The 27121-nt window shown below is 37.1% G+C and overlaps 2 protein-coding genes across 11 annotated transcripts; one reads left to right on the top strand and one right to left on the bottom strand.

Moving 5' to 3' along the window:
- Positions 1-11208: 11208 nt before the first annotated feature.
- LOC146390834 (uncharacterized) lies at positions 11209-20033 on the top strand. Its single transcript, XM_084923839.1, has 7 exons — positions 11209-11329; positions 12704-13009; positions 14804-15073; positions 16125-16232; positions 16339-16397; positions 16502-16576; positions 16783-20033. The coding sequence occupies exons 1-7, from the start codon at positions 11254-11256 to the stop codon at positions 16858-16860; spliced, it is 972 nt and encodes a 323-aa protein (XP_084779965.1). The 5' UTR covers positions 11209-11253; the 3' UTR covers positions 16861-20033.
- An 827-nt stretch (positions 20034-20860) lies between these two features.
- Positions 20861-26185, bottom strand: LOC146390833 (uncharacterized). Of its 10 annotated transcripts, none has more exons than XM_084923833.1 (10): positions 25954-26180; positions 24709-24918; positions 24514-24624; positions 23955-24245; positions 23612-23740; positions 23256-23333; positions 21882-21968; positions 21708-21758; positions 21427-21486; positions 20861-21319 (listed from the first exon to the last, which is right to left on the bottom strand). In XM_084923833.1, the coding sequence occupies exons 1-9, from the start codon at positions 26000-26002 to the stop codon at positions 21470-21472; spliced, it is 1023 nt and encodes a 340-aa protein (XP_084779959.1). In that variant the 5' UTR covers positions 26003-26180; the 3' UTR covers positions 20861-21319; positions 21427-21469. The 10 variants fall into 10 exon arrangements, 9 of the variants coding, with proteins under 9 accessions (XP_084779959.1, XP_084779961.1, XP_084779960.1 ...); XM_084923835.1 differs by having other exon boundaries at positions 21900-21968; positions 25954-26178; XR_014799862.1 differs by having other exon boundaries at positions 21267-21319; positions 21904-21968.
- Between the last annotated feature and the right edge of the window lie 936 nt (positions 26186-27121).

The following is a 27121-nucleotide window of genomic DNA, read 5'->3' as shown; positions in this document are numbered from 1 at the left end:
GACCTCTGACTAATACGGCGGGGTCCCTGTCGGCTCGTAGCCGAAAAATAGCTTTACTTTGTTGTGTGGGTCAACTTTTCTTGCGAGAGACAGAGAGAGGCGTTGAAAGACTGCTGCAACGGAACTTATTGTTTTCGGAGGAAAACACGAACACAGTGTACAGTCGAGTCTTAATAGCTTACTTACAGCTGGGCTCGTCAGGCTCTCTTCTTGGCTACAGTGGTTATTATTATATTTACATGCTTCCAGCTCCCGTTTTTGCTCGATGACAACTCGTACCTTTCCACTCCCCTTTTTCTCCCTCCTCGCGCTCACAGACCCATAACGTGTATGGCAGTCCATTCTCCCTGCAACACGGACTACACTGCCCATGATGTTACATTCTTTAGAGCTATGCTTGTAGCATTCTGCCTGTTAGCTTAGCACAACAACAACAACAACGAAAAGGCGCTCTCTCACCCAGGAAACACACAGTCGCAGAGAGAGAGAGAGCGTCGCCCTGTAACCATGGCAACCGTAACGCTGCCGCCTGGAACAACAGAACGTAGCTGTCAAACAAAACCCAAACAGTCCTGACCCGCGACAAAATGAAACAGGAAAGTACCGCAGTGTAATCCATTTATTTCAACAAAGTAACTGTATTCTGAATACCACCTTTTTAAACGGTAACTGTAACGGAATACAGTTACTCATATTTTGTATTTTAAATACGTAACGGCGGTACATGTATTCCGTTACTCCCCAACACTGCCGACAGTCTCTGTCGTTGTGTCCTTGGGCAAGACACTTCACCCGTTGCCTACTGGTGGCGGTCTGAGGGCCCGGTGGCGCCAGTGTCCGGCAGCCTCGCCTCTGTCAGTGCGCCCCAGGGTGGCTGTGGCCACAATGTAGCTTGCCATCACCAGTGTGTGAATGTGTGTGTGAATGGGTGGATGACTGGATGTGTAAAGTGCTTTGCGGTCCTTAGGGACTAGTAAAAGCGCTATACAAATACAGGCCATTTTTACCATAAAACCCTGTGAAAAGTGAGAACACTCTTAAACAGAATGCAACAAGGCTGCCACAGAAATATTCTCTTCACAGGTCAGGGTCCTGTTAAGAAACCAAATCCCACAGCTTCAGAGCCCTTATACAGCTTATACAATACATCTTATCTATAATAGACTCTGGGTGTCTGCATTATGCCACGCATGATTTGGTTTCTATCATAGGAGACAAAAATGGACAAAATGGAAAAAAAAGATCTGAGAATAAACATAGGACAAGAAAATTGGCGGGGGATTTTGGCAGATTGTAGAAAGTATGTTAGAGAGGTGAGAGGGGGGTTACACAGACGCTATCATACCCTGAGATTACATAGAATAAAAGTGATGAAGGACAACATGTGCTGGAAATGTAAATTAGAATTATGAACCTTCCTGCATTGTACATGGGTCTGAAAATGTGTTCATCGTAACTGAGTAATTTCTTAGGCACAACAACCCCCCTGACTCCTGATGTATGTTTGTAGGTAAAAGGGGGACCCCAATACTGAATGTATCTAAAAGATGGTAAAAAATTATAGAATTTTAAAACCTCTGTTTTTGTCATATATACACTATTACTTTGTATGTTTGAACATGTTTAAATGAATCACTGCACCTATTTCTCATTTTCTTTTTCACGATATACACAAATGAGAGGTGGTTCAAGACTTTTACACTAAATAACTTATTTTCCCTCTATCAGTCTTAATGTAATTAACATTGTCAATCAGGCATGACACAAAGTGTGTGCTGACATTTGTTGCTTTCAAACAGATGGGTTTTCTTTTTATGCATTCTTATGTGATCATTACTGACCCAGCAGAGGGCGCTGAAGACAAGAACTACTGCATTTACAGCTCTTCTTCTCTTTCGTCTTATTTTCTTCTTCTTCTGCAATTAAAGCTAAAATAAGTTGGTGTCACTGCCACTTACTGAGCTGAGTTGATGGTGCAAGACACCAGAATGCAATCTGCATGGTGAAGGATCATGATCATCAGGATCAACTCTATTAACTTCCCAGCTGTAAATTACTGCTATGCTGCTCAATAATGATGTTAAATCCAGAGTCTTTTCCTGAGGTAATATTGACCTGGGTCCCCTATCGTCATTCAGGCTAACTGGGTTTTGTTTTTTTGATCTTTAGGAAAAAGTCTTGGATTTTCCAACATGTGATGGGGAACCATTTTTCAGATCACTATTTGAAACAACAAAGTGTGCAGTTGTAACAATTTTATGTCATTATTCCAGTAGCACTTTTTTAAAATAAATGCATTAACTAATTGATTAATCTATTTAATTTTCATATAAGCACAGTGATATAAATAATGTTGTTTTATTGAGTTTTACTTTGAAATATGTGATTTTGGTGTACACAGCAGTGTAGTATTACTGCACCTTTCCTTAAGACTTGATACTTCCACAACACTGAGTACTACTTGATTGTAGCTTACCTGGGAATGTAAGGTGGAACAGGTATATACCAAGAATTTAGAAAAGTTTTTGCCACTTTGGAAAATATACTTTTTTTCCCATCATGTTCAAACTTTATTAGTTTTTTGAAATACCTACACATGTAACTGAATAAGCCTGTGTATAAATACACAAACAATACACATATGCTTTCAATTGTGTAATTTAAGTGATCTAGTAGCTCTGTTTTGAAGTTCAGTTAACGCTAGAAATGTGTTTTGGAGTTTGTACGTGCTTTGTCTCTAGGGGCCACCGCATATATTTATTAAAAAAAATGGTAAATGGCCTGTATTTGTATAGCACTTTTCTAGTCCCTAAGGACCCCAAAGCACTTTACACAGCCTGTCATCCACCCATTCACACACTGGTGATGGCAAGCTACATTGTAGCCACAGCCACCCTGGGGCGCACTGACAGAGGTATGTATTTATATATAAACATATATAAATAAAACCACTTTTTTTACATTAGTAATTCCTTTTGTGCATAATTTTATATTATTGTTAATAATAAATTAATTAAAGCAACAAAACAACCTGAAGAGCCGGTTCGGAGCCGAAAGAGCCGGTTCTCTAAAAAGAGCCGGAAATCCCATCACTACCGTTTCAAGGGTAACTTGTCACAGGCTGCAGGTAGACTCCTGTCTCTGTGAATATGCTGCTTAGGGCCTTTTCCTTTGGTGGGATGATCAGAGCATCAGTGCCTCTGGTACACTTGTTGTCAGCCCCTTCCTCTAGCCAGTAGCGGTTTTTGATACAGGCGACATGGGAGGTTGCCCGGGTGGCATCATGGGCATCGGCCAAAAAATAATAATTGCTCGTACTCATGCTGCCCCGACATCAGCCAGCGCATATTGGGGATGTCATAGGCACCGATCGGTTTTCTATCACCCATTTGCTGGGAGTAAGGGTGCCCTCTGTTTGCAAGGTACGCCTGCTACTTGCGGCACAGGAAGGAGAGGGCGGGGTGGCGGGGGAGTCTCAGGGTGGCTGGAGCAGCATCTAATAACCAACTCACAAAATAAAACAAAATACAAACAAAACAACAAACACGAAAACACCAGACATTATGATACAGACTTATTCAGACCGGTGTTTTTTCGAAATTGTATATGCGAAAAGTGAGCACGAGAGCCCTCGGTACGCCTGCTTGCTGAGTGTTTGCCCAGGGCGCCAAACAGGCTAGGACCGCCACTGGTTCTAGCTGTCAATGATGCTTGCTATAGACGGATGCCATCTTCTTCCTCCTGATCGCCATTTGTTATCAGCAGAGTCTGAGAGGACAATTACAAAAACATTTTAGTAAGCATGAACATGTAATAGGTTTTTGTGTTCGACAGTATAATCACATATATTCAAATCTAACTGGGCAAATATAATTGCAATAATGTGGAAACACAAACGGTAGGAGAAAACGTGCTGCTTTTTCTGTTACACTTTTGGTGTCACAGTATGTTTGTGAGAAACTGACATGAACAAAAGCCCCACGTCTAATTTTACGTTGTTGGTGTGACCTCAAATAAAGCTGGCACACAAAAATAACAGTTGCAAAGTGTTTGTCCAGTTTGCAGACTCAAAGTGTGTGTCTATCACAGCAGCACATCTCTTATAGAGGAACCATGAAAACAGTCCTGTTCACACAATGTTGACCAGAAACACACCAATTTAGTGTTGGGAAGAAAAGAAGAAGAAGTGACTGCACTTTAGTGTCAGTGAAAATTCTGCAACCATGTGCACAAAGGCTAATTTGTACACCGGATAGGCTGTTGCAATGTCTAACACCACCACATCTCAACCCTTTAATTAGACTCAGCGTTGGCGTCGATGAAATCAATCAATAATAGATGCAGTAGAGGGGCAACAATGAGACAAGTCCCAAAACAGCTGGAAAGTGTAGTGGTAACATAACACATCTTTGGAGCAGGAGTCGCAAGTTCAGTCCCACCCAGTAAGGGTCCTGGCTAGACCCTTCATGCTTAAAAAAAAGGCAGTGGAATGCCGCAGCTACATCTCCAGCATGGACACAAGAACATTTCACTACATATGATACTGTATGTGACAAAATAAAAGCTTGTTTGTTTGTTAAACAGGTACGGTTTTACAGTGGAGGCCATTTTTCCCTCCTCACCTTTTCTGACTGTTTTTTACTAGTTTTGAATCTGACTGTGGTCAGTCTCATTACTGGTAGTATGTGGCAATATCTGGATACTACAGAGGCTGCACAAATAGTCCAACTCATCAAGGATAGCACATTAATATGTGCCATTGCTAGAAGGTTTGCTGTGTCTCCCAGCACAGTCTCAAGGGCCTGGAGGAGATTCCAGTAGACAGGCAGCTACTCTAGGAGAGCTGGACTGGGCTGTACGAGATCCTTAACCCATCAGCAGGACAATCTGTATCTTTGTGCAAGGAAGAACAGGATGAGCACCGTCAGATTCTTACAGAATGACACCCAGCAGCCCACTGTGTGGATTTGAAACAGACTTCACAACAGTGGCCTAATTACCATTAAACCATGTGGCCTTTTATTCCTAACACATTACCTTGTCCATGTCAATATAGATATTAAGCATGACTTATTCTCCCTATTGAGTTCTGAGTATAGAGTATAATAACAAAGAAATCATTGTGCCAAAATCTTAATTTTGTATTAAATATTTCACAGACAAAAAGACTATTACATATGATCCTTTTTAAAGAACAGTAGGTGACGGCTGTGGTGACAGTTCTGAACTAATGAGTGGCCCTGAAGATGCTGGATAATGTATGGCAAGAGATTGTAATGGTTAATAACTTAGTATTCATTAGTAATTGAATGATGGATTTAAAGTAATTCAATTTGGATTAAAAACATTCTTTTTTAAGGCAGACCTAAGGCCATGATCATCTTATTCTTTTGTATTCTCTGGTGCACTTTCTGATATTGATAGTTTTTCCATCACACATATAGAAAGCAAGATTTCTGACATGCTAAATTATGGTGGCACAAATTTTTCCAGACAAAAATGTATTAACAGACTCTTTAAACTGTGTTGCTTAAAGTATGTAAGTGGTGCTGCTGTGGGAAGATGTCTCTGCAAGAGGAAATATTAGCATGAAATGCACCCGCTAACGCTGACCAACAGTGCCCTAGTTGGTTTCCTGTGTATCTGCAAACAGCTAGCAGCTATCTTAAGTAAACATAATTATGATTCAATCTTGATTTGAAAATATAAAACAGAAGAAGCTAAACATTAAAGCTATCATACGATTTACCTGGTATCACAGAGACTTTGTTTCCCATGAGCTTGAGTTACCACTGACCTCATGTGTCTGTTAATGCAGGTAAGTATTTTTAACTGCGGTTGAAATGTCTGAAGGTTTGAATGAATGAACTACAGTGAGCATCTGAGTACATATATGTGATAAACTTTGTTAGTTAACAGTTTGTAACAGGTCTATGTGCACTAATCACAAACACACACACACACAGGCATGCTGAACTCAGCGTTTGTGTGTGTGTGTGTGTGTGTGTGTGTGTGTGTGCGTGCGTGTGCGTGTGTGTGTGAAGAAGAGTGTATTGCCAAAGGTTGAAGGCACTGGTATCACTTTTGCTGGTTACCATTTTTAGCCACGTGGTGGGGCTCTGTGGTTTTGCTTTCTGCTCCATTTTTATCTTGGTTTGCAAGAGTCAAGTGTACAACTTCACTGTGTTTAAATATGTAATATTAGAGGACAAATATGCTTTGTATTGTAATATCTATGTCATTATTTGTAGCAGTGTTCATGCACCTCTGAATTCTAACTTGGTGGAAACTTTATTGTAACATTGTTACAAACTTTTGAACTCATCGGGTTTGTGCTGAAGATCATATTGGTAAATATTTCAGGGAGTGTCCTTAAAGGTGTCCTGTGTTGGTTCTGTTTCTTGGATGAGTCATTGTTCGGCCTCACTTTACCAGTACTGTATCACTTCTTGTTTCGAAATGTCACTAACCACATATCTGTTACACTTCAGGTTTTCACCAGTTATTTTCCTCAAAGGCTGACCAGCTCAGTTGATCCTATACACAAACTAGTGGGAAATGCTTGAAATAAATAGAAAATGACATGATGGAGAAGGGAAAGGGAGTGTTTATGGTATGATCACTTCTTTAAAAAGCAACTGTGTCATCCAATTCCCTCATCTCAGAAAACAGGAAACTGTGTAATATCTCAAAGCGGCTAAGAGGCCTCAGTACATTTAGACGTGGTCAGACTCATCTGAGCGTACACAGTAACTGGCTTTGAACAAACATGTCTGAACTACTTGATGCTACAGTTGACATCAGAAGTTTCATCATAGTGAAGAATGTCATGGTAATTTGGGGTTTTGAATAATTTCTTTGAACTGTCCTTTTTCCTGGGTAAAATGATTTTACAGCAGACATCTTCAACAATTTATAAAAAGCTCCTCTGTTCTTCATAAGGGGTCACAGCCCCGCGTAGCTCTACAACTCCAAAGGAAAACATGTCTTCTCCCTGGATCATTCCAAGTCAGTTCAGCCTATGAGGCTGTCAGCCATCTAAAGACATATTATTAAAAATTAAAATCTTAAACATAATGGTGGTAATGGTGATAAACTCCAGCCTAATCTTAACTGACTATGCAGTCAGTGCAGCTACAAAATTGTACTTGGTACAAAGTTATACTGGTAAACCACCAGTGAAATATCTGTCTGTGGATCTGTTAACCAAATGTTAACATCATCAAACCAGACTATTTGTAGTTTCAAGAAAAATTAATGATGCTAGTTTTATTTTTTTCTGATTTTATTTTCTTACAAGAGAAAGATATGCGAGGTCCGACACAAGTAACCTAAACACTGGATTTATTTAAAAGTATGAAACTGAAGCTCAGATGTTTTTTTGTGATTACATGTGAAAACAATGTCGCTCACAACTCATAAAGATGTTAATCTACAGAGAAGTAACATCAGTGGCTGATCGTCAGTAGCATAGATGCAGGAGGTGTTACACACAGTTTGTGTTGCTACGCTTTAAAACAGGAAACATCAAAACTTTTTTTGTTTCATCAGCAGTGTGTTTACAGAGAGATCATTTTCCTTGAAGTAAACAAGAAAAAAATTAAATTAAAAGACGTTCAACTTCATGGCGTGCACATACGTGAAGAGACCACTTAGAAACACCACACTGTGAGTTTCAGTCATTGCCGGTAAGCTCTCTCTGCATCACATGAGCACATGACACCAGGAAAACCACAGTGGTGCTGGCCAAAGAGACACTGCAGCAGCTACACAGTTTCAGGTTCTTAATAAAGACTCCCCTCATGACAATATTAGTCCATCTTATTTCTGATTATAGTACAAAAATTGTAAAACGTCTTAAAACTATGTTTATTGTATTGATAGATACATAAGGTTTAGCAAAAGCCTTCTCATACAGAATCATAAAGAGTAACTTTCTATACACGTATAATAATGCATGTGGCTTTCTGTTGGGTGTCGATTAATATTTGAGTTTCTCTCCAGGTCTGTTTCACTGATTTCCTTCCTTGAATTTATTTTGTTCCGTTCTTCTGTTTCCACAACTTTTTCTTTCCTTTTTCTGAGTTTTTGGCTTCTTGTTTTATTTTGGTAATTACCTTTCCATTTGCATTTCCTGTCATTTAACTTCCTATCTTTGTCTTTACACTTACTTAACTAACGCCTTGCACAGAGGAGATCGGGCCTTTGCTGTAACTGCTCCTAAATTGTGGAACAAACTTCTCCACTTCAAATCAGGACCTCCCCAACATTGGACACTTTTAAAACCCGCCTGAAAACCCACTTTTACTCCATGACTTTAAATCAGAATGAGTTTGTATTACTTTCATTTATCTTACTTCTTACTCAAATCTTCTAATTTTATGATTCTTTCTCCTAACTTTTATCATATCTCCCTACGTTTGTATTTCTTTTATTGTACAACACCTTGGTCAACATGTGTTGTTTTAAATGTGCTATTTAAATCAAATTGACTTTGACTCTTGCTTCCACTTCTGTTTTGTTGTCAGATTTCTTGCCCTTGCCCCCGTCTTTGTGTTTGGTTCTGCTGGAGTTTTCTCTCTTATATTGTTAAGGTTTTTGCTTTGCCGTTTAAAGCACATGGAGATGACTGCTGTTATGCACTGACACTATATAAAAATAATCAAACTGATCCGAATCATAATACGAGAAAAGCACTGTAGCTGTCTGTGCAATCAGCCCTAAGTCATCACTGCTGCATAGTTGCAATCTTACAGTTGCCAAGTATTTTAGTGTTTTCATAATTATACCCATTTAAAGACGCAATCTTATTAGCTCACTATTACTTTGAGTTTAGAGGACCCGAGTTCACAGATATGACTGAGCTGTGACATTTTTCTGTAGTTGTGTAACCACAGTTATGGTGGCAAGTTTCCACACATTAGTCAAGTAACAACATAAACTAATGTCAGACTGAATCAAATATAGGGGGGAAAATTTACTGAAAGGATTCTGGAAACTTTTAAGGTGGATTGCTCTGTTTCATGAACTGCCATTATGTCAAACGGACAGCTTAATGACAGATTTTGTTGCAATCATTGCATTAGCTGTGATCGCTTCTGGGCTTTTTTATCACACTCACACAGGCTCTTTCTTTGAGTGCTTATGTTTTAACACAAAGCTGACACTAAAGTAGAAAATTGTCCAAAGGCAGCAATTCTTCTTTATGGGTTGTGATAAAACCCTAACTGCTTACCAGTGTTTTTGTTGCCTGTGGGAGATCAGGCTTTGGCTGCTTAGCTGCAGTTAAGATGCACTCACCTTTAATGTACACTCATCTGAAGCTAAAAATACAATAGATCAACCTTATTATGTAAAGTGCAAGTGCGATATTTGACTTTCTCTCATTAGGGCTTTGTGAAAAGCGCTATATAAATGCAATCCATTATTATTATTATTATTATTATTATTATTATTATTGTTGTTGTTGTTGTTGTTGTTGTTGTTATATAATGATATGTATTGGGTGTTAAAATTAAAAACCTTTATCATTGCAAGAGTGACATTAAAAGCAGCAACACTGACCAAGAGAGCTATTCTCTATATTGTGAAAGTGTAGGCTATACTGGTTGTGGGGTTTGCACATATAGACGCGGATAAGAAAAAAACAGCCCAAGAGGAGATTTCTAGATAAAAAGTAACCAATGGGAGATTCTCCTGATAGAGACAGAGTTGGCCACTTGGCAACAGCATACAGACAACAGTGATGTGCACAGTTTCCACAGGCAGTAATAAGACGTAAACCCCAATGATAGACAGTGTCAAACCTCTTTAGGCACTTGTCTGGGGAATTCATAAAGATGGTGTCCATACACCTACATTTTAGTCCATCAAGACTCTTGGCTCACTCCATCTGTCTCTGGGTGTGTTTAAAAATATATATGTGTCTGAAAAGTGTTTTGTTTTGTTTTTTTCTCGCAGTTGTATGTGACATAGTTTGGGAGACAAGCTAGCATAGGTTTACCACGCACAGTCCCAATATTTCAAAACAGGGAAATGTTGGCTGCAGCGAATCAAATCAGTCAGAACAGACCAGGCAGGTCAGCATGGTCATATATCCTCTTTACATGTAATTTCTCTGAGCAGGCTGCATAGAAATGAGCTTTATCTTGATGATGGGTAGTTCACTTCCCTTCTGTGTTAAGTCCCCTCAGAACCATAACTTCTGCTTAAGACATATACTATTATAGGCCTCATCGTGCAAGGACAGACTGAAGCCCTGCAGAGAAAATAAGAAAATAAGCATATTTTCATCTACATAGTGTGCAGAGGAAAACAGCACTTAGCAGCAGTGTTGAAATATTTCACAACTTATTGGACAAAGCTCCACCAGTGTTCCTCCAGACCAAAATAATTTCCTTATTGTAAAGAAATCTCCAGCTCAGCAAGGAAAAGACTTGTTCAGGAGAGGGGAACTCGAACACATTTGTCTTTAAAAATAATTGTTTATTTATTTTGTCCAATATAATTTTTGCGGACTGTGTAACATGTATACATACAGTATATACAGACAGGGTGCTGCAGTGGTAATAAGAAACTGAGTCATAACAGAGATGGTGGTTTATTTAAATGTTTAAATGGACTCTGCAGTTCATTATCTGGATACATGTTCTCCTCTATTCTGAGGTGAATAAAGTTTAGGACAACACTCCGTCAAGTGTAACATATCTGAGGCAGGATGTGGTTATGTTCTTCCTGCAGAAATGTTATTAGAAAAGGACTCTAATCTCTCATCTTATCTTCACATCTAGCTTAGATACAGTTGTTTGTAGCAGTAAATGCAGAGTTTGTACTGTTAATGCAAAGTAGGACTGACTAGCAATAATAAGGGCCCAGGATTTTTAATGTTTAATGTAAGTAGGAATTTGTATTTATTTAGGCTACTTTCTGTGACCTAAAAATGTTGTTATAGCAAAAATAGGCAATGCTGTTGTCCATCTTAACTGTTCCTAACAGTGTTTTCGAAAATCCTCTCAAATGTCTTTTTTTTAACTAAGTTTAATTTAGTTTTAATGTGTTTTAATGGATTTTAAATAGTGTGCCTACTTTAATCTTGCTGCATATCATGCAAGTTTATGACCGCTTGTTCTGCTTCTGTGTTGATTGAAACCTCCCCCCACTCTCCACCCTCTCAGTTTTTTTCTGCACTTACTTGTGAAGCCACAGTTTGATAGACAAGAAGAGGAAACAGACGTTGTTCCTCTCCCCACTGCGATGTTTGGTGGTCGACTTTGTTATCGTAGCTACTTCGTTAAGAGCATTGTGCTACTTCTCTGGGTCTGCCTCTACTGTAAGTACACCTGTGCTTTCAGATCTTTCTCAAATGTGTGTCACAAATACAATACTAATGTGTTGTATTTGTTTTTTGTTCTTTTCATAAACTCTGATACATGCTTAGTTAGTACATCAGAAGTGCTTCAACTCTTGAGAAGTGACGTGTCTTCCTTGGAAGAGGCTTGCAGTGTATTTTTCTTGTGAATTTCTAAACCTGGTGTTACAAAATGTAGCGGTGACCCTAAAGCTATAATATCATGTGAACTTGTGAACCTGTGAACTGGGCGCATTCATATAAAAGTATTAAGTATTTATAACTTAATGAACAGTGAACCTCTTACATCTTGTATTTCTAAACTGGCAGCTTGGTTTGCATCTTTGCTACTTCAGATTGCATCTGTTTAGAAATCTAATTAAAGAAACTTGCTTGCTGATTTTTTTATTTTGTATTTCTTAAGTATTCATAAGTATAACATGCAAGTGTTATTTGTATTGTATCCTTCTTATGCATAACTTCTCATACAGTACAGTTCTATGTAGTAATTGATCTGACTGAAATGGGGGTGTGGACACATTTCAGAAGTCTTTTGTACAGACATAAATTGATCTATGTGTTGATTCTCTTCTATTTAGAAACAAAAACAAAAGAAAGGAAAAAATACATGAAAAACCTCTAGTGACATGAAAGGACAAATAAACTCAGTAAAGCAAATAGGAAAAAGCTGTGAGTTAGATGTGACACTAGCAACAGAAGCATTTCCTGTGTACTCTCCACCAGTAGCAGCAACAGTGGCCGAAAGTGATGAGCTCAGAACACAGGGGACAGCTGTAAACTTTGTCCACAAATTCTGCAGTTGCACCATTTTTTTCAAATCAAAATGCAGCAGTTTTGGTAATCACACAGACAATTGTTGTGTTAAAGTATTAATTATTGCTATAAATAACCACTACTAATGAACAACTGCCTTCAGATGCCTGCAGTTGGTTTTCTCTTTGTTTGATTATTTATTTTTGTTTTTATTAATTTTTTTATTCATGCACTTTTCTATTTATCCTAAAATTACTAACTAATTAATTATTGTTTGTCTATAGAGAAACCAACAACCTAGAAACATTTATGGAGCAATAATATGTAATTATTTTTGCCATATTTAAAATTTTAGCATACCATAAAAGTCAATTGACAAATGTCTTCATTCTGTAATAAGATTTTTTGTAATTTTCTCTTTTTTGTGATTGTTTAGTTTTGTTATTTTTGAATTAGCAATCACTGTTTGCATACTAAAACTAGAGGATATGGTTGCAGGTAATTTGGTCTTTTTTTTCTCACTAACTGACTGAACTTTGAACTTTCATGACGATCATACTCAGTTGTTTGTATGATTTTCAGATGTGGAGACTTCCAGTGGAAAACGCGTCATTCACACAGAAGTTGGTGATACTGTGGAGCTTTTGTCAGGCTTACCAACTGAAGGAGTGACTGCAGCAACATGGAAATATGGACGAATAACAGTTGCAGAGAAAGATAAGGGTGTTTCTAAAAACTCTCCATTTAAGGACAGATCAGAGCTGAACCCTGAAGACTTTACTTTAACAGTGAGAAAACTGACTCTTCAAGATTCTGGTGATTTCATTTTTGTCTCAGAGGTGAATGATAAGCAAAGGCCTTCAGTCACCATCACTCTGCAAGTTCATGGTAAGAGACTTTTTTTTTTGCTTGTTTGTTTTAATTAAACAAGGTTCCTAATGAAAAATTAGCTCTTTTTTTAAACTTTCTTTCCTCTTTATTACTTTATTTATTACTTATTACAATTTTTCTGTGCCTTCTCAGCCACCGCAATGTGTTAATGTTAAATACTGGTTGTACATCATACTAATTAATTGACTTTTTTTTTTTTTTTGAACTTTATGTCCATGTATCTGTTTATTAACACTAATCCATACACTCATTATAAAATACAATGCAACAATTTGTAATAGTTTATCAGCCTAAGTTTTTTTTAACTGCAAATCAACATTGTGTCTTTCCATAATTTTTCCAGTAACTTAAAAATTAAGATCAAGATTAAATCATTTATATATTTCCTCAAACCATGTATATACATATGTGTGTGTGTGTGTGTATATATATATATATATATATATATATATATATATATATATATATATATATATATATATATTAGGGGTGCAACGATACACAAAATTCACGGTTCGGTTCGGTTTGATACTTTGGTGTTACGGTTCGATATTTTTTCGATACAAAAAAATGTTCATGCTTTTTTAATTTGTCATTTATTAAAATTATAAATATATATTTTAACTCAAAAGTACAGTTTTTAAATTTAAATTTAAAGTAATAAAAAAATAAATCTATCTGATCGAGAAATCACTCATCTTTGGAAAATGGCCTGGCCTGCATTTGTATAGTGCTTTACTAGTCCCTAAGGACCCCAAAGCGCTTTACACTACATTCAGTCATTCACCCATTCACACACACATTCACACACTGGCAATGACAAGCTACATTGTAGCCACAGCTGCCCTGGGGCGCACTGACAGAGGCAAGAGAGGAAAAGAGAGTTTAATACAGAGAAATGGCTCTTTCCAAAATAAAAGCTATACTATACGCTTCTTCTGGGCTATATTCTCAGCAGCATATTAAACATATCAGGTCCCCATAAGGAGAATCATGTGCTAACGGCTGTCTAAATGACTCGGGTAAAGTTTGTAGCATGCGTGCTTGTTGTTTTTGTTTGTTTTCCACTTGTCTTTGCACTAGGATGATGTCGGCATAAATGTGCAGTCATATTTGTTGTGTTCCCACTAGTGCTGTCAGCGTTAATCTGAAATGATGTTAACGCCACAACACGGCAAATCTCCGTTAACGAGATACCGCGGATCGCTCCGTGCGCGGGGCTGGACGGCGTCAACACGTTAACGAGCAAACTGCGCTAACGCACTAGTTCCCACCCATGTAATTGAGCATTGCGTGGCACATCCGACATACTGTTTTACTTTAGTCCATGACGCGCTTACCATCAGGGTCATACGTCACATGAAAACCAAAATAGTTCCAAACGCCACATCTGAATTAGGGTGGGGAAGGTTCAATTTGCCATGTTGCAACGAGCTTAACTTCTGTCTCGCTAGCTTGCCCTGCGCTCAGTGAATCTGCGTTCGACTACTCCGCCTAGGCTGCACTGTCGAGCGCAGATGCACTGAGCGCTCAACACAGACAGCATCGTCAGAAGGAAAGTTGATAAAATAAATTAAAAATTTTGTATTGTTCAATACATATGCGTACCGAACCGAAACCACTGTATCGAACGGTTCAATATCGATACGAGTATTGTTGCACTCCTAATATATATATATATATATATACATATACACACACACATAAAGATTTATATAATACATTTTCTGAAATCAGCACCACATATACTTGACCTGACACACTTTCTGTCTCCTCCTGTTTTCTCATCAGAGCCCATAACTAAACAGCCTGTCATAAAAATCAATTCTACCTGGATTTCCTCAAATGAATCATGTAAAGTTCTGCTGGAGTGCAGCACAACTGGTGATGTCAGCTACAAGTGGACTGTAGGAAAACAAACACTAACTGGTCCCAGACAACAATACATCATCAGGCAGGATGGAGAGACCAATTTCACCTGCACAGTTTCCAATCATGTCAGTGAGAAGTCTGCATTTCAAACAGTGAAGTGCAGCAACAGTACACAACAAGAACTAAAAGGTATAGGACACATAACAAGTGGACATGATGTTTATTTATAATATATTGATGCAATCCTCATTTCAAACATGACCATGAATATTGTAAAACTGTGAAATGATATAGCAGGAAAAATAGTTTACATAGTATTGTGCAAACGTCTTGACGCACCCTTCATTTCTGTATATTTTGCAAAGAATATAGGAAACTTGCAGTGATTCATTGAAGCATTTATAAATACAAATGTTAATACACTATATAAGGCAAAAACAGAGCTGAAAGTCAACATTCGGTGTCAACATCTTTATTTTTTAATGCTAGGAGTTCTCCTATGCAAGCTATCTTGTATTTTTTTAATTGGGCTTCATCGCTAGTTCTCTAGGCTTTTCTGTGTTTATAATTCGATCAAATAATACTCCAAACCATGATAGATACTATTCATTTGATGTAGATTTTTTAGGCATGCCACTTATTCTTTTTTCCTCCACTTGTCCAGTTTTCTCAGTGTTTTTTAAGGACACATTGCACACCATGCTGAGATATAAAAAAAAATAAAATATTCAGCTAATAGCTCTTTGAAAATAACCTTTAACTTTTTTTGTTTGAACAAATAGTATATTTTCCAAAAGGTTGCTGGCCTAAAGAGCCTGAAGGTCCTATGTAAAAATGGTTCTTTGTTATGTGTTTTAAGTTATTTGTTGACACAGCTCAGGGTTATCCCTGGAGGATACAAGGACTGGAGTTAAAAATAGTAAAAATCCAGCCAGTGTCCAAAGTAAAACCTTGAAAGAACTTTTGGTCTTTTCCAGAAACCTGGAGAAACTGTTGCTCAAATCCATTTTAAAAAATATGAGAAAGTCTGGTTTCTTGAAAGCAAAATATAAAGAAATGAAGGATGATTTGGGACCTTTGCACATCGCTCCAGATGATGATGTTTAATATAAGGTTAGACATTGAAGTCATCATTGTCATTCGACTTGTGAAAACTACTTATCTGCAATAATTTTGCTGGTATTGTTTTGGTTATTTTCATTTAATCATAGGATGATCTTAATATAATCAATGTCATCAGTTGCAGAAAAACACATTTTCCTTTACGTGGGTGCAGCTGGTGGATGTTTGGTGATAGTCACTATAGTCACTATAGTGGGAATTTGTTGCTGCAGAAAAAGACACATTGGTAAGAAACTCTTGATTACTTCCATTATTTAGCTATCATAATAATAAAATTAATAGTGCCATATTTTAGTAGTTTATCTGATTTTCTTTTTTTCATTTGTAACCAGGAAGTGACACAAATGACCTCACAGTGTATGCTGATATTGGTGAGCTTACAAATGATGACGTAAGTATGCTTATACACTTTGCACACATGAGTTTTTTTAGGAAGGTTTTGTATTTCCTAAAAGTTTTACTTCAGTGATTCTACCTGTCTCTGTCCACTCTCAGGTGACTCTATCTACCATGCAGCCTTGCTCGGTGTACGAAACCATTGATAATAGAGTCACCTCGGTTAAACCTGGGGTAAGAGCAAAACTTTGTTTGAGATACTTGTAACATTAAATCTGTTGAAGAAATAATGTCAGGTCACTACAGTGTAGTGACCTGACATTATTTCTACCTTGTGCTGAGTATTTAGCAATTTTTATACTTCACTTTTTGTAAATACTGGTTAATGTTAGAACAGACCAAGTAACTGTGGATTTGATGTCTTTTTGTCACACTTACAGCCTCAGACTGTCTATGACAAGATCCAGCTTAATCGTGTGAGGAAGGTTTCAGTGTCCCCCTACCAAGATGTTTCCTAGATGGTGCACAGCTTTGTTTGTCCATTTTTGGTATAAACATAAAAAAGGTGGTATTTAACATTTTGCTTCTAACAACAATTATATAATGGGCAGAATAAGAAAATACAAGGTTAATAGGAAAACAAAAGAGGTAACATTTAATATGTGACTTTTGTAATATTGGAGTAAGTGTCTTATTTTCCTTTCTTTTTCTTTTGTAAGCTATATTAGGAAATGTCATTAACATTGTAAATTTTGTAAAATACAGAGTATATTGTGCTTTTTTTCTTCACATACATTGAATGGCATTCATGTGACTGTAATTATTCTCTTAATAATTATTTTATTTGCAATAGTTCTACCAATACTTTTTTATTGATATAAAACTACCTGCACAATCATGGTATGTGGTGCTCATTCTACTACAAATATGTCAGTCCCAAAATATAACACTGAATCAACAGACATCTTAATCAATGAAGTGATAGGTAACACTGAATCAGAGTTTTTGAACCATGACTATCCTCATTAACTCGGGGTTAAATCTTTATAGTATAGCCCTTAATTCTGCTGCCTGCCCCAGACTCCCCACCAGCCAACAAGCTGTTATATCCTGCTAGTCAGAGCTATTGAATGGAAGAGTCACATCATCTCCAATCACTCCAATGGACCATTTATTATGGTATCCACAATGGTGGATGATGGAGACTCACAATAGTTCCATAGCAGCACAGAAGATTGAGATGTACTTTTTAAAAGGAAGATGTTCAAAAATAAAACTCCATTCTATAAGTACACAAAGAAAAAAGTTAAGATGTAACATACAATGCATGCCTAACGTCTTCATTAGGCGATTTAGGTGCTGTAAAAAAGTACAACTTTAGGATAATGTAACTGAAATTTTACCCGATGTTACAGAATTAGACAATAAATGTTTGGGGCTTTTTATGTTTGTTTGTTTTTTTGCAGTGGAGTTGAAGTTAAAAATAGATAAATATATTAAATTCAATACATTCTTAAACTTATCTAGGTGGCAGTATCTGTTTAGAGATATTCAGATATTTTATGGTTAAAATGCGTGCGAATATTTATGCAACTGCATACAAAATTGTATGTGGTATGTAAATATTGTATAATAACACAATTATAGAATTGAATAGTCTATCTCTCAGTTTAAATTTGCCAGTAATCACTGACAGAACTATTTGAGGTCTCTGTATATCACGTCCATCCATCCATTCGCTTCCGCTTATCCTTTTCAGGGTCGCGGGGGGTGCTGGAGCCTATCCCAGCTGTCAAAGGGCAAGAGGCAGGGTACACCCTGGACAGGTCGCCAGTCTGTCGCAGGGCCAACACACAGGGACAGACAACCATTCGCACTCACATTCACTCGCACATTCACACCTAGTGGCAATTTGGATTAATCAATTAACCTATCCCCACAAGCTGCATGTCTTTGGAGAGTGGGAGGAAGCCGGAGTACCTGGAGGGAACCCACGCAAACACGGGGAGAACATGCAAACTCCACACAGAAAGACCCCGGCCTGATGGTGGAATTGAACTCAAGACCTTCTTGCTGTGCGGCAACAGTGCTAACCACAGTGCCACCGTGCTGCCCTGTATATCATGTGCCAACCTGAATTCTGAACACCACTGACATGACTCTGACTTGCTCGAGGGGTCTGCTACCAGTGTTCCTCCCACTGTGTAACTAGTGATCCAACTTAGCATAAGCGTCAGCTTTGTAGTGCCATGGAGTGAAGCACATACAAACATTTGATGTATATACACACAACTTAATTATTCTGAATTAAATGATTAAAGTAATAAAACTAGAAGTAGTAATGTGTTGTGACCAATTTGCAACTAAATTCCTAGAGTGGATGGGTTACCATCATAAGTACAACTTCAAAGTAAAGACAATCCAAGAGAAACAAATAGAAATTAATACGTCTTGATGCATTCTCAATCATCCAGGAAAGTAAATCTCCAAAAGTTGATTCTGTTCATCTGGACGTAGCATTTTGTGGGAGAAACGTTTCGTCACTCATCCAAGTGACTTCTTCAGTCTCAGCTGACTGCAGGTTTCCCCAATCTTATAAACAGTACATTTGCATAATGACTGAAACCAGCCCACTGAAGGAACAATGGGCTGGGAGGTCAGTTCCTTAATCTTAATTATGCAAATTCTCATGACCGTTGATCAACAACCACTGACCAAAACCCACTGATCAAAGACCACTGATCAATGGCCCTGAGTACCATTCACAGAGAGTTGGGGAATGGCTGCAATCACAGCATTGTAAGATGGCACTTGAAGAAGTCACTTGGATGAGTGACGAAACGTTTCTCCCACAAAATGCTACGTCCAGATGAACAGAATCAACTTTTGGAGATAGATATTAATACATGATTTTAACAGTCCTAACGGCATCCAACTAGATAAATCATTTTAAAAAATTAGTTTTTCTCATTTCCTATATAAAAGTTATACCTTTATTTACAATTACATTATATAATATTATCCAAAACAAATGTACCCGAGTTTGTGTGAACACATTAAAAATTAACTTGCAAGAATGCAAAATTCATGTGGTAAAATGATTTGGATTTGAAAAATAATTCAGAAAGAACATTCAGCTTCATTTTGCACAAAGTACTTGTAAACACAACTGAACGCAACACAAACAAAACAAAACAAAAGAAAAACAGGTAGAGTGAGATAATCTGGACAACACTGGGTTGCTATAGCTATTACTTACTTCTGTACATACTAGAGGTGGACCGATCCGATATTACGTATCGGGATCGGTCTGATAATGACCTAAATTACTGGATTGGATATTGGAGAGAAAGAAAAAATGTAATTCGATCTATTAACTATCACGAAAGCACCTCACAAAACTTGCGACATGGTGTAACACAGCTCATAACCTTGGCACGTCGGAGTAGTATGCGTCAGGCAATAGAGCAGCTGTGGCGTGCGAGACCAGTCGGCGGTCTGGTGCAGCATTTAGAGCCTCGCTACCAAACTGGCATTTCATCTCTGAGAAAGCTATCCCAGAGAAGTAAAGCAAGTGTGTAAATTCATCTCTGAATGTTTGTAAAGTATTTCCACGTTAAACAACCGATATATGGAACTGGACTGGCCATCGGCCGCCGATGGTGATTTTTCGTTTTTATGAGCCGATGTTTATTATTATTATTATTATCATTATTATTGTTATTATTATTATTATTATTATCATTATTGTTGTTATTATTATTATCATTATTATCATTATTATCATTATGTAACAGTATAAACAATGAAAGGTGGTGGATTGGCCAATTGGTCATATTTGACTCTGGGCTGGACCAATTACAGCCGAGGTGACTTGAATGAGTTGAAGGGAAGTTATGAACTGTTTCTGAGAGACAAATAACACCAGGATCCTTTTCTAAGTAGTACTTTTCTTTCTTATTCTCATTTAAAATGTCTAGCTTTTAATAAATAGTTATCTCAATCTTACAACCAAAGTTTTTATCTGATGTAAAATGTATAGAAATCCATTATTGTATTTAGTAAATATAAATTCTAATATATACCCGAGTAATAGTAGTACCTATAGTACTTTTTCCTTTGGGAAGGTACCATATGTGCAGTCAGCAGTTCTGTTGAGGAAAGATGTTGAATCTATGTATTTATTGTAGAAAAATAATTGATTTCTCTGCATTTACTTTACATGTGCATTAAATTAAAGTCGATTATGTCGATTAAGCATCACAAGGCGGAGGGTGGGGGGCGTGGTTCCCTATTTTTTTTGCTGGGAGTTGGCAACCCTATTAGTTAGGTTGTTTAATATTTCTGCTAAGTACTCTTTAAAATACCAGAATAGGGAGGATGGTGTAGGTTAGATTGATCAGTATTGTTGAACTATGAATTATTTTGGGTGCATTTTTTGCATACAGGTATAACAGAATAGCTTTTGTGTTTTGTTTTTTAAAACTTGAGTAGGAACTTATACACAATGCAGCAAGATATTTTAAAAAATTTATTTATTAGAAAATACACTATCTCGGATTCATATCGGTATTGGCAGATATCCAAATTTTTGATATTCGTATCAGACATAGAAAAGTGTTGTGCCATTTCTAGTACATAAAGTAGCAAAAAAATAGAGAGGGGGCGAGATTTACATTTAAGATAATGAAATATTTTAAAAAGGCAAAAAAAACCCAAAAAAACATATTTGAGATAATTTAAGAATCCTGACCACCTATACAATAGTGGGTAATGCTCACCATGTCTGAGTTTTGACACTTGATTTTTTAACTTTATCATTTAGATAACTGATGTTTTCTTAATACTGTGTCCATCTTCTGATGATTCTGCCACAATGCATTCATTCAAATACGACGGTTGTCTTCTATCTGTCTTCAGGCATGTTTTTGAAATCGTTCAGGAATTCTTGTTGAGGCTGCTGTGACATTCTTGAAGCTGTTATGACACATAATAACATAGAAAGGAACTTGGTTATTTTGTCATTGTATTAAAAAAAGTGTAATTAATCCTAGCAACCAGATAAAACTGAAACAGAAACTTACCTTTGGGCTTTGATCACCCAAGTATAATACAGGCCACCTGGAATTATTTTATCATTTTGGCTGTGAAATTACATAATAATTCTCATCATTCGAGGGAGAGGGAGTCAAGCAGTTAAAGTGGCACTGTGCAATACAGATACTAAGACACCACACTGCTAATAGCATTTTGAGTAGAATGTCCCCTAGTATTTTTTTAAGCCTTCATGTACTACTGGAAAGCATACAAAGCATCCATGAATGCATGTTTTCCACCTAACTTCACAATCTGCCCATTTGCTCACCTTGTTCTTCCTGCTCTTGTTCAAGCTCTCTGTTCTCCTCCTTGTGTTGAACTAGAAAATGATAAACATATAATCTTATATAAATATTTATAACAGCAGGTTAGAGATCCATATTTGTATATAGTATAACACCCTGCTTAATGATTTCACATGCTTCTGCATGTCAAATCTTACTTGTTTCTTTTTGCTCACTTGCTTTCTCATTGCTGTCTTCATTCTGATTTCTTTTCTGCTCTTCCTCTCTTGGTCTTTGTGCTGCCACTAAAAATTTAAATGTAACATAAAGAAAATTTACAACCTAATAAATTGTATAAAGTGATCCATATTAATTTCAGTTGAATACCAGCTGCTGCTGGACATAGAGAGGCAACAATATTTTCATTTGTTGCCTCCTGGATCTGGAGGTGTACTGTAAACACACAATGAAGCACAATTCAAACAGAATAGAAATACAAATCTTTAACTAACTAAAGTAATAAAGTAAATCTGCTCCTTGACAGGGAACTAGCAATGTACCAGCAGACTAGTGGCTCTGAAAGCTAAAATTAGCTACTAATCTCTATCTAGCCTATATTACCTAACATTTGTAATGCTGTTTGGAGAACAAGTAAGTAAAAGTTTTGTGTAATCAAATTACTTCTTCATCTTTTTTCTGCCACAGCAACGCAAGTCACATTTTTGAGTGGCAAACCATCCTGTGTGATAGCGCTTTAACATCAAGAACACTGGACATTAAAACATATTTTAATTCCACCCTGTCACCAGTAGACAAGTTGGCACAACATAACATTAGAAACCAATGATGCAAAATAACACAAAATTTTCCTATTACAATGTATTTAACTGACAAACACACAAACTCATTAAATTCAACTAAAAAATAACAAAAAATATAATCTATTATTTTATTAGTCAGCAATGATCCCACAGTATCAAAACAGTTTGCACTATTGCCATATTTCTGGTAAAGTTTGTTTAAAATCTGCTCCACTGATTTATGCCATCGAATGACCTCTTTGTCCTTTTTGTCTTTTTCTGCTGCATCAAAGAAAGTCTTATTCATCAGTGGCAAACCAGGCCAGCTGTTGTAGCATCTTAACATTCAGAACACTGGACATTTAAACCCATTTTCATTGTATCCTGTCTACAATAGACAAGTTGACAAAATATAGCATTAGAAGACAACGAGAGCTGACTAGGTTAAAACTTTGAGGGGTGCTCAACCTCCAGTCATACTGCCATATATTCAGTACCTGGTATTTAATATTAATTGAATAAGCTGCTTGCACATGTAGTCAACTCTTTTCACGTGTAAACCTAATTTCAGTGAGGTACACATCACTATTTTATCTTCAAAAGCAACTTAAATTGTTGTATTATATAGTGCAGTGTCTACGAGTGATTCAGAATGAATCAAAAAATTAGGTTGGAGGCGAAACCGTTACACAATGTTTTAGTTTTAACCACAAAAAGGGAGTCTACCAAATCATGTGTAATCAGAACAATATGCAGTTTTTCTATGTTTCATGCAAAGCGTTATGGAATTACCTCCTTGTCTTCTTTGTACCAGAGCCACTGCATTCTGAGTTATTAATGACAAGTCACCCTGCAGGCTGTACGATTTCACTGTAACATCAAGAACACTGGACATTAAAACTTGTTTTCCTTCTATCCTGTCTTCAGTTGGCAGAATATAACACCAGAAGACAATGTCAGAAAATAATACTAAAATACATGATTATTATTACAGTTGCTATACTTGTTTTTAGGGGCTGACCACCTCAAAAGGGGGTCTAACCTCACATATGGCTGATGCTGATACTTCACTGCTTTCTAGTGTTCTGCACACAGAGGAGGAAACTGAATAAACATTATCTTCTGGGGGTAATTTTTTTCCCTCTTACCTCGATAACGATAAATCATATAACATGTGACGCCACATATCCCAAGGACGATAATGACAAAAATGACAATATTTCCAGCACAGTACTGTGTCCCTGTTGTTGGTGAAGGTGGAGTCGTACAATTTGAAACTATACAGAAAGAAAAAAAAACATAAGCATCAGAAATGTGATTTACTCAACTGGTGTCAACTGGTTTGTCTGATTTAGTTTCAATTTAGAGTCCTTACAACAAAGGATGCATTGACACCAGCACTGGTTACTAAAGCTGGATCTTTTGTTTAATCTTCATCTCAGCTGAATATGTACTTGTTTGTTACAGAATGTGTCCCATTCAACAACTTACCACAGATCTTACTCTCACACTTTGGTGTGACAGGTTTGGATGAAACACTCTCTGTGTCTCTGCTGGAGATGCAGGTAAAACTGGCAAAGTTCTCTTTGGTGTTGACAAATGCAAAAAGCTGTGCAGAGCTGTCACTGGGATTACTCTTGTTGATGGTGAGCACACTGACTGGTTCAACTCTCCAGGAGAGGTTAACACCCTCATCCAGAGAAGAGCAGTTCACCACCATTAAACAGCCACTTTCTACAGATGTGCTCGTAACTATCTGGATGGATGGCTGCTGGAGCTTTTCTGCAAGGATGAAGAGTGAAAATGATAAATTCACACAAAGTAAAGACATGTCTGAATAGCTTAATTGAAACCAAGTAGTATATTTGATTGTAGATGGCTGCATTTGATATTTATGCAGCATGTATGCAATCAAAATAAAGACAAAGTCGGTAATAGTCCATAAATGCTGCAATTCTTTAAAATAAGATAAGCAACAGATGATTTAGATGATGCAACACAAAAGTCAAAATATAAAGGATTAACACAGTTTTATTTATACATCACTTACGTTTTGCTGTGAGTTTAATCTGATTTACTTTGTCGTCACCATTACTGTTGCGTAATTCTACATTGTATTCAATGGCATCACTTTCCTTCAGGTTGTGAATTGTTAGGTCACCTATAGAATAAAATACATTGAAACAAAATCAAGAAAGAAAGAAAACTCCAATTCCTTTACAATAAAAAAGCTGATAAATGTCACCTGATGTTGTGTTAAGAGTGAGTCTCCCTGTGTATTGAGGGACACGTTCAGTGTTTATTTTGTCATTGCGATAAGTGGCAATCAAAGTGATGTTGGTGAATATTGACCACTCAATTTCGGTGAGACTCCATGATGGGTCGACTCCTGCCGGCAACGTGGCGTTTTCTCCAAGATACCCAGAGATTTCCTGAGGTGATTTAGCTACTGCTGCTAAATAAATACATAAACACATTTAGTAACACTATACATTATCTCTCAGGTTTAAACACTAAAAAAAGGAATGAAAAGAACTCCTATAAATACTCGCAACTTTAAGCATCAAAAGCTCCAGTATTCTGTTCTGTTCTTTGAACATTTTTACAGGTTATTTTATGTGAATTTTTTAATACAAGAATCATTAAATGTTGTTTGCTTTCATTTCAGTCATCCATAAATAAGGGATTATCATAAAATGGCTAATGAAAGCTATCTGTCATACAATTACATGATGGTCAATCATCCAGGTAAGGAAATCCCAAAAAGTTGATTCTTTTCATCTGGACGTCTCCCACTGAAAACATTATGTCCAGATGAACGGAATAAACTTTTAGGGATCCTTATTCTCCTGTTTTTTTGAGCAGCATTTGCAGTAGTTTCAATGATAAGTAGGCAATATTAAACATCTAGTGTCAAGATATTTTTTCTTTTTGGTTAAAACTCCCAATGACACCATTAGTCTAGACAGAGAAGTGCTTCCGACATTTTTAATTAGTTAATTATTTTTTTAAGTGTAAGCTAGGTTACATATCAATACAGATTTAAAATATATAATCTCTCAGGATAAACAAAATCGCACTAAAAATGGTCAAGCTAATAGATTGCACAATACAAATGTATGTTAATGAACACTAAACATAGGGGATTGAGATTGAGTCAAGAGCGTTAACAATGTGTTCTATAAGACAAACGGAAATGAATGTAACAGCAGCCATTTTGCACACCCGTTAATCAAACTTCCTCCTTTTTTATAATAAGAACAACAGTAAATCGTTCTACTATACTCACTGTTCTTGGCATAAATCTAAAAGTTAAATGATAAGATTCACATCATTTACATCCAGCATGTGAGGCAATTATTTCACAAGTTAGGTTTTGTACCTAAAGACACGAGTAAGTTTCTTTAGGTACAAAGAAAGATGTGCCAGACCTCAAGTCTGGCACATCTTTCAATGATAAATAGCTTCAGATAATGTACACGGAACATACCTTGAAAGAAAAGAATAAGAAGTGTTGGCAGTCTCATGGTAGCTGACATTAAAGTGGCAGTGACTTCCTGTTGTTTTGTCTACGCTACATCACTTCTTGTTCCTCTTTAGCTGCTTCCTTTAACACCCACCACAGCGGATCACCTGCCTCATTCACACCAACCCTTTGCCACATCCATAAACGTTTTTCCTTTATTACTTCTTCATTACAGCTCCATATTCAGCATCTTTTTTCCAATATGTCGACATTCAGAAAGAAATGTTGAGAGCGCAAATAACACATTGCGAGCAAGCACAAATGCAAAAACTGACGGAGAGAGGGGCTACTATTCTGTGTGTATATGGATAATAGCAAACACTGAAATACATTTTTTGCATGCAGCAATGAATTTTTTTCACTCAAATTTAGCTTTTCTTCGCTCAAAATAAATTTCTTCTCAAAATGCAACACTTGCACCTGCAATTTTTTTTATGTGCGTTCAGAATAGTGGCACAAAAATAACACCATACTGCACTTCCTGATTAACTATCTGTCCACCATCCATCAACTTCTCAAACTACTCCTTGCACCTTCTATTGCTTCTATTCTATGCTATTTTCCTTCGTTTTGATCTCTATCCTTAAATCATCCTAACCTGCTGCATATCCTTTCCAGTCCGATCTCTCTGCCAGGCCAATCAAGATCATATCTATTCAATTCGATTCAATTTTATTTATATAGTTTATATAATCAAAACAACAGTCGCTTCAAGGCACTTTATATTGTAAGGTAGACCCTAGAATAATACATACAGAGAAAATCCCAACAATCAAATGACCCCCTATGAGCAAGTACTTTGGTTACAGTGGGAAGGAAAAACTCCCTTTTAACAGGAAGAAACCTCTGGCAGAACCAGGCTCAGGAAGGGGCGGGGCCAACTGCTGCAACCGGTTGGGGTGAGAGAAGGAAGACAGGTTAGAAGACATGCTGTGGAAGAGAGACAGAGATTAATAATAAGTATGATTCAATGCAGAGAGGTCTATTAACACATAGTGAGTGAGAAAGGTGACTGAAAAGGAAAAACTCAAGGCATCATGGGAATCCCCTGGCAGCCTATGCTGCCAGGGCAGTGTTGGGGAGTAACGGAATACATGTACCGTCGTTACGTATTTAAAATACAAAATATGAG

The sequence above is a fragment of the Perissodus microlepis genome, chromosome 3 (genome assembly GCF_051167445.1).
Source record: "Perissodus microlepis isolate ML-2025 ecotype Zambia chromosome 3, ASM5116744v1, whole genome shotgun sequence".
NCBI lineage: Eukaryota > Metazoa > Chordata > Actinopteri > Cichliformes > Cichlidae > Perissodus > Perissodus microlepis.
Note: the sequence above shows the minus strand (reverse complement) of the source record. Positions and strands in the feature narration are given on the sequence as shown.

Coding starts and splice junctions, on each gene's coding strand:
- LOC146390834 (XM_084923839.1), top strand. CDS start 11,254: ATGTTTGGTGGTCGACTTTGTTATCGTAGCTACTTCGTTAAGAGCATT. Junction 15,074..16,124: donor TACACAACAAGAACTAAAAG/GTATAGGACACA, acceptor CAATGTCATCAG/TTGCAGAAAAACACATTTTC. Junction 16,577..16,782: donor TCACCTCGGTTAAACCTGGG/GTAAGAGCAAAA, acceptor TCACACTTACAG/CCTCAGACTGTCTATGACAA.
- LOC146390833 (XM_084923829.1), bottom strand. CDS start 26,002: ATGTCAGCTACCATGAGACTGCCAACACTTCTTATTCTTTTCTTTCAA. Junction 21,969..23,255: donor GGTACAAAGAAGACAAGGAG/GTAATTCCATAA, acceptor TTAAATTTTTAG/TGGCAGCACAAAGACCAAGA. Junction 21,759..21,903: donor ATGAAGACAGCAATGAGAAA/GCAAGTGAGCAA, acceptor ATCATTTTCTAG/TTCAACACAAGGAGGAGAAC.